Raw genomic sequence first — 10,000 nt, 5'->3', positions numbered from 1 at the left:
GTCAAATTCCTATTTGACCAAAATAAACATGTATGTATATTTATATATATATATATATGTATGGTAGTAATAGTAGTAATAGCAATAATAATAATAATAATAATGATAATAATAATAATAATATTAATAATAATAATAATACTAATAATAATAAAGGATACAGGGTAGCAAAAAGGAATTATATATAAATGTCAATATATTTACATTATCGATGAGTGTCGCTTAAAAGTTATATTGTCTTATCGATTATTAACTTCTTCCTACTGCATCGTATGGCTTATCAATGAAACACGCAAAATTTGATGAATCGATGAAGCAAAAATAATAATAAAAAATAAAATATATCGCTAAAGATATTCATTTTTTTTGTTTTTGTAATAGGACACTTCGGCACCATATTCCATGAACTCCCATCATTCCTTTTTCCTTTTGAACTTGCTCACTTTTTTTTTTTTTTTTTTTTTTTAAATAGAACATCGCTTATTCCTTATTTATTTGGTTTTTTTTCTCGGGGTTTTCTTTTCTTTTGTTTTTTTTTTTTCTTTTCTATCTCATTTCATTTCAGAATAAAATTCAAAGCGTATAGTAGAAAGGCTATCTTTGTATGTACCTCGAAAAAGTGTAATGTCGTTGTGATCTTTTTTTCAAAGTTTTCATACACACACGAATGGATTAATAATTCCTTCGTTCGTTCATATAACATAATTGTCATGATATACTCTTCTTCGGTAGGACACACAAATTTGTGACATTTTACGTATTAGCGTGTCTCTGATACTCGTCCAAATACTTTCTCAAATATGACATAAAATCTACTAAGGCTGTGGACAACGATCTGTCCACAACTTTTTGAGGTAGCCAACCCTTCAGATTGGTATTAAGGATCCAAGTGAAACGGCACTTGCTAGAATCGCCGTCTGCTAATTCCTCGGCCGCCCAACAGCTTACGCCATTTTCACCCCTTCGAAGAAAAAAAAAAAAAAAAAGAAAAAAAAAAAGACCAACGAAACAGAAAAACAAAAAAACACGTATCTCATTAATATATAAGAAATTTAATGAATTTTATGGATTATCGATTTTTTTTGTAGCTCACCTGGTAACATTTTTACGATTTGGAAATGATTTCAATGTCACCGACATACCACTGCTGATATAATAATTACCATACATGTTACGATATCTCAAAATAATAAAATCTCGTGCACCAATCAGTCCACCGCCTTGAGGACCTGTCGCCTGATAAACTATATCTGTGTTCTCGTCAATTTGCTGTAAAAGCAATATGTCAATCATATATATTAATTCTCCTTTTCTAATCAATTTAAATTGAAATTAGATATCACGAATTGAGAATTACCTGCAATTTCATCGATTCGGTTACGAGTTTATTCCACGTTGGTGCTGCTTCGACACCATCGAATAACCAATTGATGAGCATATTAGCAGGCGCATCTACTATGCCCTAACAGAGAAATAATATTTATTTATAAAAAAAATATATATATATATATATATATATATATATATATATAATAATATGCTTGTGCGTGTAAATCGTATCACTTACCGTAATTTTCATTATTTTTCCTTCTGGTCTATTGGTTTGCATATATGAAACAACATCACCCTTTGACGTTGTGGTTTCCAATTTCCACTCTTTGGACATTAATAGCTCATAACAATTTTTTAATAACGTTTCAGCCGTCATTTTGTATTCCTCAATCTGAAAAGAAAAAAAAAATATAAATAAATAAATAAATAAATAAATAAATAAATGTAAAGTAATCGATCCTATGTACATAGAAATAAATTAAAATTCTATAAGATCATAGAAAACGATAATCGATAATACAAAGGATATTCCACAAATGGTCAGTACTTTGCTCATACTTTAGAATCATATTCTGAATCATAATCGAATCTCATTACTTGGAAAATTATTCGTAATCGCATTATAATGCCGCGCATGAAAAAAAAGAAAGAAAGAAAGAAAAAAAAAAGAAAAAGAAAGAAAGAAAGAAAGGAAAGAAAAACAAAAAAAACTTACAGATAATTCCGTAGATTCGTTCGACGATTTTTCGATACGATTCTCTTTGGAATCCATAGGGGATTTTTCTTCTCCGTTATCGCCGAAGAAGAAACTTTTAATGAAGTTAACGTTACAAGCGTTAAGAATAAAAGATTTCATTGTTAAAATTCTAAAATTCGTAGAGAACAATTTCAAATAATAATACGGAAAAAAAAAAAAGAATTATTAATTAAAAGGATTCGCCAAAAAGAAAAGAGAAAAAAATAAAAGAAAAAAAGAAAAGAAAAAAAAAAAAAAATGAGATTTCACATGTCAAATAAATAATTAATGGTATTCGATTATTGCACTTTACACAATATATCCCAGATTAGTTTCACAGTCAACTAAACTTGATTCGATACTTTGATACTCTTTTTATACTCGATCAATGGAATTACTCACATAGTGTTTTCTTTGTTCACCATTAAAGGGGCTCGAAACATGTTTCATAATCAACTACAGCGAACGAGAATATTTTTAAGGTAATTAAGTTAAGTATTTACAATTGAAAACGAAAGAGAAATAAAGAAAGAAGAAAACATTGAAGAGAAAATAGAAAACAAACCTTATCGATTGTTAATTTTGGTAATGGCTTAGGAATAAATATCTCATTTGTCTTCGATATTCTTCTAATGGCATCCTGCCTTCTAACGAATTCGTCTTCGGTATCGGAATGAGCTGGAGAATCCACAGGCGTGTAAAAGGTACGCGAAGGTTCAATCGAACTATACTGATGTGGATCCACAGTATCGGCTTGAATGAGAGGTGCTCTTTCCGTGTTTGACATATCTACAAAATTTGATAACGAAAGGATTAGGTATGTATGTGTATCTTGAACACTTCTTTTTTCCTTTCTTTCTTTTTTTTTTCCATAAATTAGATATATCCAAAAATTAAACAGAAATTTCTCTCTCTCTCTCTCTCTCTCTCTCTCTCTCTCTCTCTCTCTCTCTCTCTCTCTCTCTCTCTTTCTCTCCATATATACATATATCTCTCTATCTATCTATCCATCTATCTCTTACTTTGAATCCAATTTATAACATGTGTTTCCTGAGGTATCACACGGAAATCGAAGAACCAAGCTTCCGCCCAAGAAAGAATGAAAGAAGTCAGTATCAAGAGTACTTGAAAAACTGGCTGTTTACAAGCTAACCACTGAAATTGATCGAACGTGCGTAATATCATTCGTCGGTCATTTATTTTGTTATATCAAGCAAAATATGCAAGATTTGCGACTTACGTCGAAAAGAAATACTTTCGCAAGTAAAAAGGCACAGGTCGTAGCTGTCGTTAACTATAAAAAAGAAAAGAAAAAAAAAAACAAAAAAAAAAAAAACAAAAAAAAAACGAAATAACATTTTATTTCCCAGATTAATTTTTATATAAATATCAATTCGAAATGAGATTTATATACTTACGGCTACGATGATCCAATGATTTAAATGGAGCAATGCGTAAAATAGCAACAACACCGTGAACCTACATATTGCTGTCATCTGAAAATGCGAAATCGATAAATTTTTGTTTTCTTCTTAGCGAAAATTAAAGAAATGTCATTCGTATAAATAAAAACAAATTTCTTTTTTTCTGTTTCTATCTCTACTTTTCTTTTTTTTTTTCTTCTTTTTATTTTATTTTAATCTTCCTTTCTTTATTTCTGGTAAAAGAAAAAAAAAAAAAAAAGAATAATAGAAAGTAAAAAAAACCAACCCTTATTCTTACCACAATATCGAAGAGGGACGTCTTTATGTGATAATGAACAATCTGATTAATAAAAGCAGTTTCGAGATTTTCCCCGGCTATCTGAAAGAACAATACGTAATAAATAAAATGTCAAATTATTTAACATATTATATAACGTTAATTGCATTTAAAAAAAAAAAAAAAGAAGCACGTGGTTGATCAGTCTGACGAGTATAATAAATACTCATGTAAAGTGCATAAACTTATATAATTACTATATAGTATACAATCGTATGTAGATCTTTATTACAATTTGAAAACTGCTTATTCTTTTTGTTTTCATTTTTTTCCTTCACTTTCAAAACAAAAAATAATGCGTTAAAAAATATAACTACGTATTATTCATTTTGTCTTTATTTAATACTATGTGGATTTAATCCTTTGACGCTCGACGACTTTTTCGATCGATATAACTCGAGATGATTTTGCGCGAATTATCTTAACGAACGTCTTAAAGTTCTTTTGTATTATAAAAATATAAAATGATTTTACATACAAATGAACTTACAGAAGAAACGTTATATTTTATTGAAAGAAAGAAAGAAAGAAAAAAAAAATAAAATAAAAAGAATAAAGAGAATGAAAACGAAAAAAAACGAAAAAAAAAAAAAACAAAAAAAAAAAAAAAAGAAAGAAATCTCCCGCGCTTTTTCAAAAGAAACCAAACAAAACTCACCATAGTACAAATTAGCCACATGAGCACGGTCAAAAGAAGATCGAAGGTTACGAAGAGACAAAAAAAACGACGAACGTTCGACATCCTCCCGTCTTGTCTCGCACCAGCTATTAAATCTTCGCTAAGGACTATGTCGGACGTTCTTGTTAAACTTTGTTGCGTGTAAGAACTTCTTTGGGAATTGATTGAACCGCTTAGGACGTTCTCCACCGCGTTCCTTATATTTTGTCTATCATCTTCTTCCATTCTGCGATAATTCCTTGGGAATATGCAACGGTGACCTATTTAACGTGTTCAATATATTCTTTTAATTTCTTAGCTTTTTTTATTTATTTATTTATTTTTTTTTCTTTTTTTTTTTTTTTCTTCAACAAAATATAAACCCCATATAAAGGATTTTTAATAAACAAAGTTATACGACGAATCAGATACCATCTTTCAATTTAATGTAATAAGTCGACGACACTTTGACAATAGTATAATTTTTCATTCTTGTTGATACGTCTCTATTTCTATCTCTTTCTCTTTCTCTCTCTCTCTCTCTCTGCGTGTATGTGCGTGTGCGTGTGTGTGTGTAGTACGTATGTTTTGTACGTCTTTGTACGTGTGAATGTCTAAATGCGAACGATGCGTACGTATATGTCTCCTATAAACTGTATGTACAAAGTTTTAATATAATTTACATATGCGCTTGGCAAAAATTTTGAAATAATTTTCTCTGATATTACGTAGAGGACAACGAGAAACGCGTCCATACGATTTCAATGTCTTCTTCAACTTCGACAGAACATGTGAAAGTTCGAACGTCGATTAGATAGGTAAATAAACATAACTTTATATCCGATCGTAACCGCATTCCTTTTCTTATTATATTTTGTTATATGCATTGAAAATATATGCTCGACGACAAATTTCGAACTTTATACCTTTAATCTTATCATCTCTTTTTCAGTTTAAATCTATAAAGGATAAATTTGGCTAAAAAAGATAAAACATATTATTCTATTCTTTAAATGTAAACTAAGGACAATATGAGGACTGATTAGGTATTTATCAGAGAAAGAAAAAATGCAACAGTTGATTTTATTGATAAACGCGATACAACAACGTTTAATAATTTCTTCTTCATTGTTTCTACCGTCGAAACAATACGTCATCGTTAATTAGCATACACCTATAAAATATCTCGATAAGAAAACGATTTTTTTAATAGTGAATAGTTCGATCCTTGAACGATCGAATGTCGATAGAAAAATATGGCTGCAAAGAAGTACATTCCTACAAAATATTTTAATTACAATAATTGTCACTAAAAGTGAGTGCGTTCTAACCTCAAAATATAGATAATTATAGGTGTATACAAGTGACTTTAATAACGTTTATAATTTCATTTATATCGTATAAATTTTGCAATTTTATTTCTTTTTCTTTTCTTCTTTTTTACCGTTGTCCTTAAATAATAATCGAAACACGTGTTCAAAGAGGATTTAATAATAATATGAAATAGAATAAAATAATATAAAATCGTTAATACCAACGAAGATATCTTTCCTTGTTCGTTTATAAATGCTTTAGAAAAGTTCACACGATCGTCATTCTCGTCGTTACCTTTTTTCTTTCACACTGGACCCTCATATATCCGGTTGAGAAAAATTATCGCGGCAAACTTTCGACACACACATCGTAAAACGTTATTTCTTTCTAAGATCGATCCGAATTTGCCGATCTCACGAAATCCAATACTTTTCATAGAATCACTTTGGATGGTGTATGGTTGTGAAAGTAAACACACACGCGTCGTACAGTCGCGATGTAACGAAGAACGATTGTCCCTCATGAGAAATTTACTTCAAGTGGTTACCACTAGGCGTCGCGACCGAACGAACACTTACGAAGGTAAACGATCTCGACCGAATACTTTCGTTTTTATTTCTTTACTTATCTTCCTTTTTTTTTTTTTTTTTTTTTTTTATTTTATTATATGTTCTTTTTCTACTTGTCATTTATTTTCTATTATTTCCTTTATATTACGTGACAGTAAAAATATATTATATAAAAAGTATAATTATCCTTTTTCTTTTTTATATTTTCGTTTCTTTCCTTTTTTCTTTTTTTCCTCTCAAAAGACAAATCTTAGGAAAATATATTTAATATTCTTACAAATGTTTACATTTATACATACGTGATTAAATTACTGTCGGTGTCCTCATTTTTAAGAAATATGCGGACGTAAAATAGATCAAATGCAAGCTCCTTTTTAACTCTCCTTAAGATTATTAAGCGAGAGAATTATTTTTTAATTGCTGTAAAAAATTAAATATCCGTAATGAAAGATACGATTAATGCTATCTTACATACAAAATTTGTATAACTGTCTTTCCCCGCGTCTATCCCGTAATTATTATCGTGTGTTATTTTTCTTTTTTTTTTTTTTTCTAGAATTCACTGATCGTGCATTTTGATTGATAGTCGAATCTTTTTTTTTCTTATATATCATCACATACGATCAGATGGGAAGAATAATATTTCGCAGTGCACCTTCCGGATCGATCTCAAATTCTGCTGTTGTCCCTAAATTAAACTGTACCGCGATACCACCATCTAACACCAATCCTCCATTGAAGCACAAAGATTTTACTGTTAATTTTTTACAAAAGTTATATCTTTGCAAGCTCTTTGGTACAGGAAATACCTTTGTCATGTTCATATCTCGTATGGCATAAGAAAGATTTTGTGCTTCTAAAAAAAAAGAAAAGAAAAAAAAAAAAAAAAAAAAAAGAAAGAAAATATAAAATTTACCACATAAGATACAATAAAGAAAATCAATATATACATATTTACCTCTGCTCTAACTATTTTTTTATCGTACCTGGATTAAAATGTAAGCTATCATTAAACTTGCAACATATTTCATTTATTTCAGCGTTTGTATAATTCGTTTGATTATCTAATAAATCAAATATTTGACGGACGAGCTGTGGGCTAATACCATTTATTGCCTTATACCATGAAGTCGAACCTGTGCCCGTACTTATGCAAATACCAGAACTTTTAATTCTATGGAAATTTTCTGCGTCGTCAAATTTGATTAACAAAGTGGTCATCTTTGCTGCGAACACTTCGGCCACGAACGCCTGTAACAAGATACTTGTATAATAAATGAAATATATCCGTGTCTCCGGATAATAGCTTTGTAACATTTGGAATAAAATTAAAATAACACACTTCATTTAATGCTAGCCAAGGTAATTGTCTTTCATTTAATTGATCCGAATTAGCCGGTTTAAGTTGCCCATTGGAAAAGAATCTGTTGGTGAAATATACCACGTGTAAGATAAAGGAAATCTATTAAAGATATATTATATTTTAATATCTTTTATATACCTTTCCACACCAAAAAAATGCTTTTCTTCGTGCATATGAAAAGGTGGATTCCAAATTCCTTCTCCTTTCAAAGTAGTTCGAATTCTAGATCTCATGAGTGTATCGTATTGTCCTGCTTTTAATAATTCGAAAATTTGTGATATATTCTTTGTATAATAGGATGGCAACATCAAGAAACCCTCAGAATGGAGTGGATAAGAATTAATGCCTATTATTGGTGTTTTGTTATCGAATATTAAATTGGCAGCTAAGAGAAAAGTACCATCGCCGCCAATGGGTAAAACTAAATCAGCCCAAGTAACGTCGGATCTGCTGATGTTACTCCTAAAAAAAAAAAAAAAAAAAAACAAAAAAATAACAAAATTATTTAATAGAATTTCTATGATTATTTAGAGTCTATACGACTTACCTATTGACCTTTTTGTATTCAATGTTAAATTTGTTAAGTACCTTCGCTACCTCATTTTCAATATCTTTAGTCGCACGATATGTATCGAATAATAAATCATAATCCGAGCCTCTCTCCAACAATTTATTTTTAAATTCTTCTTCATTTAAATTGGGCTCACGTAATTTTTCAAAATGATATCGTGTCAATTTAGCAACGATGAGAACTCTCTTTGGAACGAAGCTCGATGCATTTCGTAAGAATATTCCTAAGGTCTTACCAATGCACTTAGGTTGAGACTGAAGGATCTGCAACGTTCCTAGAAAGATGCAACGACACTTCATTCACGTGCTTACGAAGCACGTGTATGTCACGTCAATGATCGATCGACACGTTTATAAATATAACAAAGAAATATTTCATTTCGATGACTAATAAATATTTCCTTTTTAAAGCAATATCTTGAACGCATACAAACATAACCATATTTGTCGTACTATCTGATAAAGCGAAACGAAGATTTATTTGACAAACGTTACTAACGTACATATAACATATGCATATATATATATATACATATATATACATATATATATACATATATATATATATATATATGATATTGATAACTATTATCAACCGGCGTTATCGATTATCTTGAAATAACCCTGATGAACTTCACAGTCTTTGATTTCTGAATTAACAGATACTTACGTATGTATATCGTAATAAAAAGTAAAATGACGTAATAAAGGAAAAATAAGAAAATCTCACCTACGGTTGTACCTCGAAGACAACCAAAAACCGTCATCGCACACGCCGATCGACGTGCTCGCGACGTTTAAGCGAATTTTAACGAAAACAATTGAAGGCTCACGTCGAAATATTTCTTAAAGATGACGGAAGCGCCGTACGGCGGTAATTTTATGTACCACGTATTCTTGACGAATCAAAAGCATTTTGTATTTCCCGCGATATTTACGATCGACTACGTCGTATCAAATTGAAGTTATAATTAATTTTACCCTCTTCTTTATTTATCACGTTCATTGCTTTGAAAAAAATTTATTAATAAACTTATTAAAGAAGAAATGTTTTACGTCTGTAATCTCTCTTAGTGATTAAAAAGTATTAAGTAAGTAAACGTTAACGAAAATAAATGATCCAACTGTACGGATACACGCTTCGCTTACACTTTATTAATTCATTTGCAATACATTAATTAAGTCTGTTTAAATAGCATCGAGGCTACCTAACGTACGCCTTCGTTTATACTATAGACAATCATCTAACTTAGATCTTTCTCTCACTTTCTGGCTCTCCGTCGTCGTTCTCTCGCAATACATATCTCTCTCTCTCTCTCTCTTTTTCTTTTTTTCTTTCTTTCTCTCTTTCTCACGCACACACACACAAGCACGCATTTGATCTCGCGTTCACTCATCCTCTCTTTCTTTCTCACTCTCTCTCTCTCTCTCTCTCTCTCTCTCTCTCTCTCTCTCTCTCTCTCTGTGTGTTACCATCTCACTCTTGCGCTTCTAACATTACACGTGCGCGCGCTTTCTTCGTTTTTTTTTTATTTTATATATATATATATGTATATATATATATATATACACATATTATATATCATATATATATATATATATATCAGCTTCAATATCGATATCAGTTTTATCTTTATTGTTATTACCATTGTCAATTATCATTATACTATTATAATATATCGTAAGATCGACGTTAA

At 30.2% G+C, this 10,000-nt stretch overlaps 3 protein-coding genes and 1 long non-coding RNA gene across 14 annotated transcripts in view; 1 reads left to right on the top strand and 3 right to left on the bottom strand.

The window, feature by feature from the left end:
- Nucleotides 1–420: 420 nt before the first annotated feature.
- On the bottom strand, nucleotides 421–6,777 carry Start1 (Steroidogenic acute regulatory protein-like). Of its 6 annotated transcripts, XM_085664625.1 has the most exons (12): nucleotides 5,216–5,430; nucleotides 4,920–5,140; nucleotides 4,488–4,768; nucleotides 3,779–3,871; nucleotides 3,487–3,564; nucleotides 3,309–3,362; nucleotides 3,091–3,223; nucleotides 2,634–2,857; nucleotides 1,568–1,723; nucleotides 1,358–1,462; nucleotides 1,094–1,269; nucleotides 421–961 (listed from the first exon to the last, which is right to left on the bottom strand). In XM_085664625.1, exons 2-12 carry the CDS (start codon nucleotides 4,975–4,977, stop codon nucleotides 754–756), a joined length of 1,566 nt encoding a protein of 521 aa, XP_085520751.1. In that variant the 5' UTR covers nucleotides 4,978–5,140; nucleotides 5,216–5,430; the 3' UTR covers nucleotides 421–753. The 6 variants fall into 6 exon arrangements, with proteins under 6 accessions (XP_085520751.1, XP_085520755.1, XP_085520754.1 ...); XM_085664629.1 differs by lacking the exons at nucleotides 4,920–5,140; nucleotides 5,216–5,430 and adding an exon at nucleotides 6,670–6,777; XM_085664628.1 differs by lacking the exons at nucleotides 4,920–5,140; nucleotides 5,216–5,430 and adding an exon at nucleotides 6,022–6,463.
- LOC118451486 (uncharacterized) lies at nucleotides 5,034–7,547 on the top strand. Of its 4 annotated transcripts, none has more exons than XR_014983786.1 (4): nucleotides 5,034–5,118; nucleotides 5,220–5,305; nucleotides 5,440–5,533; nucleotides 7,411–7,546. It is a non-coding gene; the product is annotated as an uncharacterized LOC118451486 (long non-coding RNA). The 4 variants fall into 4 exon arrangements; XR_014983785.1 differs by having other exon boundaries at nucleotides 5,035–5,142; XR_004841107.2 differs by lacking the exon at nucleotides 5,440–5,533 and having other exon boundaries at nucleotides 7,411–7,547.
- LOC118451480 (NAD kinase 2, mitochondrial) lies at nucleotides 6,667–9,188 on the bottom strand. 3 transcript variants are annotated; one of them, XM_085664630.1, is made up of 7 exons: nucleotides 9,034–9,188; nucleotides 8,281–8,578; nucleotides 7,872–8,195; nucleotides 7,713–7,794; nucleotides 7,357–7,621; nucleotides 6,992–7,226; nucleotides 6,667–6,790 (listed from the first exon to the last, which is right to left on the bottom strand). In XM_085664630.1, exons 1-6 carry the CDS (start codon nucleotides 9,068–9,070, stop codon nucleotides 6,994–6,996), a joined length of 1,239 nt encoding a protein of 412 aa, XP_085520756.1. In that variant the 5' UTR covers nucleotides 9,071–9,188; the 3' UTR covers nucleotides 6,667–6,790; nucleotides 6,992–6,993. The 3 variants fall into 3 exon arrangements, with proteins under 3 accessions (XP_085520756.1, XP_085520757.1, XP_035743987.1); XM_085664631.1 differs by having other exon boundaries at nucleotides 6,675–6,790; nucleotides 7,026–7,226; XM_035888094.2 differs by lacking the exon at nucleotides 6,667–6,790 and having other exon boundaries at nucleotides 6,899–7,226.
- Nucleotides 9,189–9,894: 706 nt separating this feature from the next.
- Nucleotides 9,895–10,000, bottom strand: part of LOC118451471 (bromodomain adjacent to zinc finger domain protein 2B) — a 132,259-nt gene continuing 132,153 nt past the window's right edge. Inside the window, exon 28 of the mRNA XM_085664619.1 lies at nucleotides 9,895–10,000. This exon is cut by the window's right edge and continues 674 nt beyond it. The gene's annotated coding sequence lies outside the window, so the exon portion shown is untranslated.

Source organism: Vespa mandarinia, chromosome 2, assembly GCF_050613455.1.
Source record: "Vespa mandarinia isolate Hongniang chromosome 2, ASM5061345v1, whole genome shotgun sequence".
In the NCBI taxonomy this organism is placed as follows: domain Eukaryota; kingdom Metazoa; phylum Arthropoda; class Insecta; order Hymenoptera; family Vespidae; genus Vespa; species Vespa mandarinia.
This window is presented reverse-complemented; position numbering and strand designations above follow the sequence as displayed.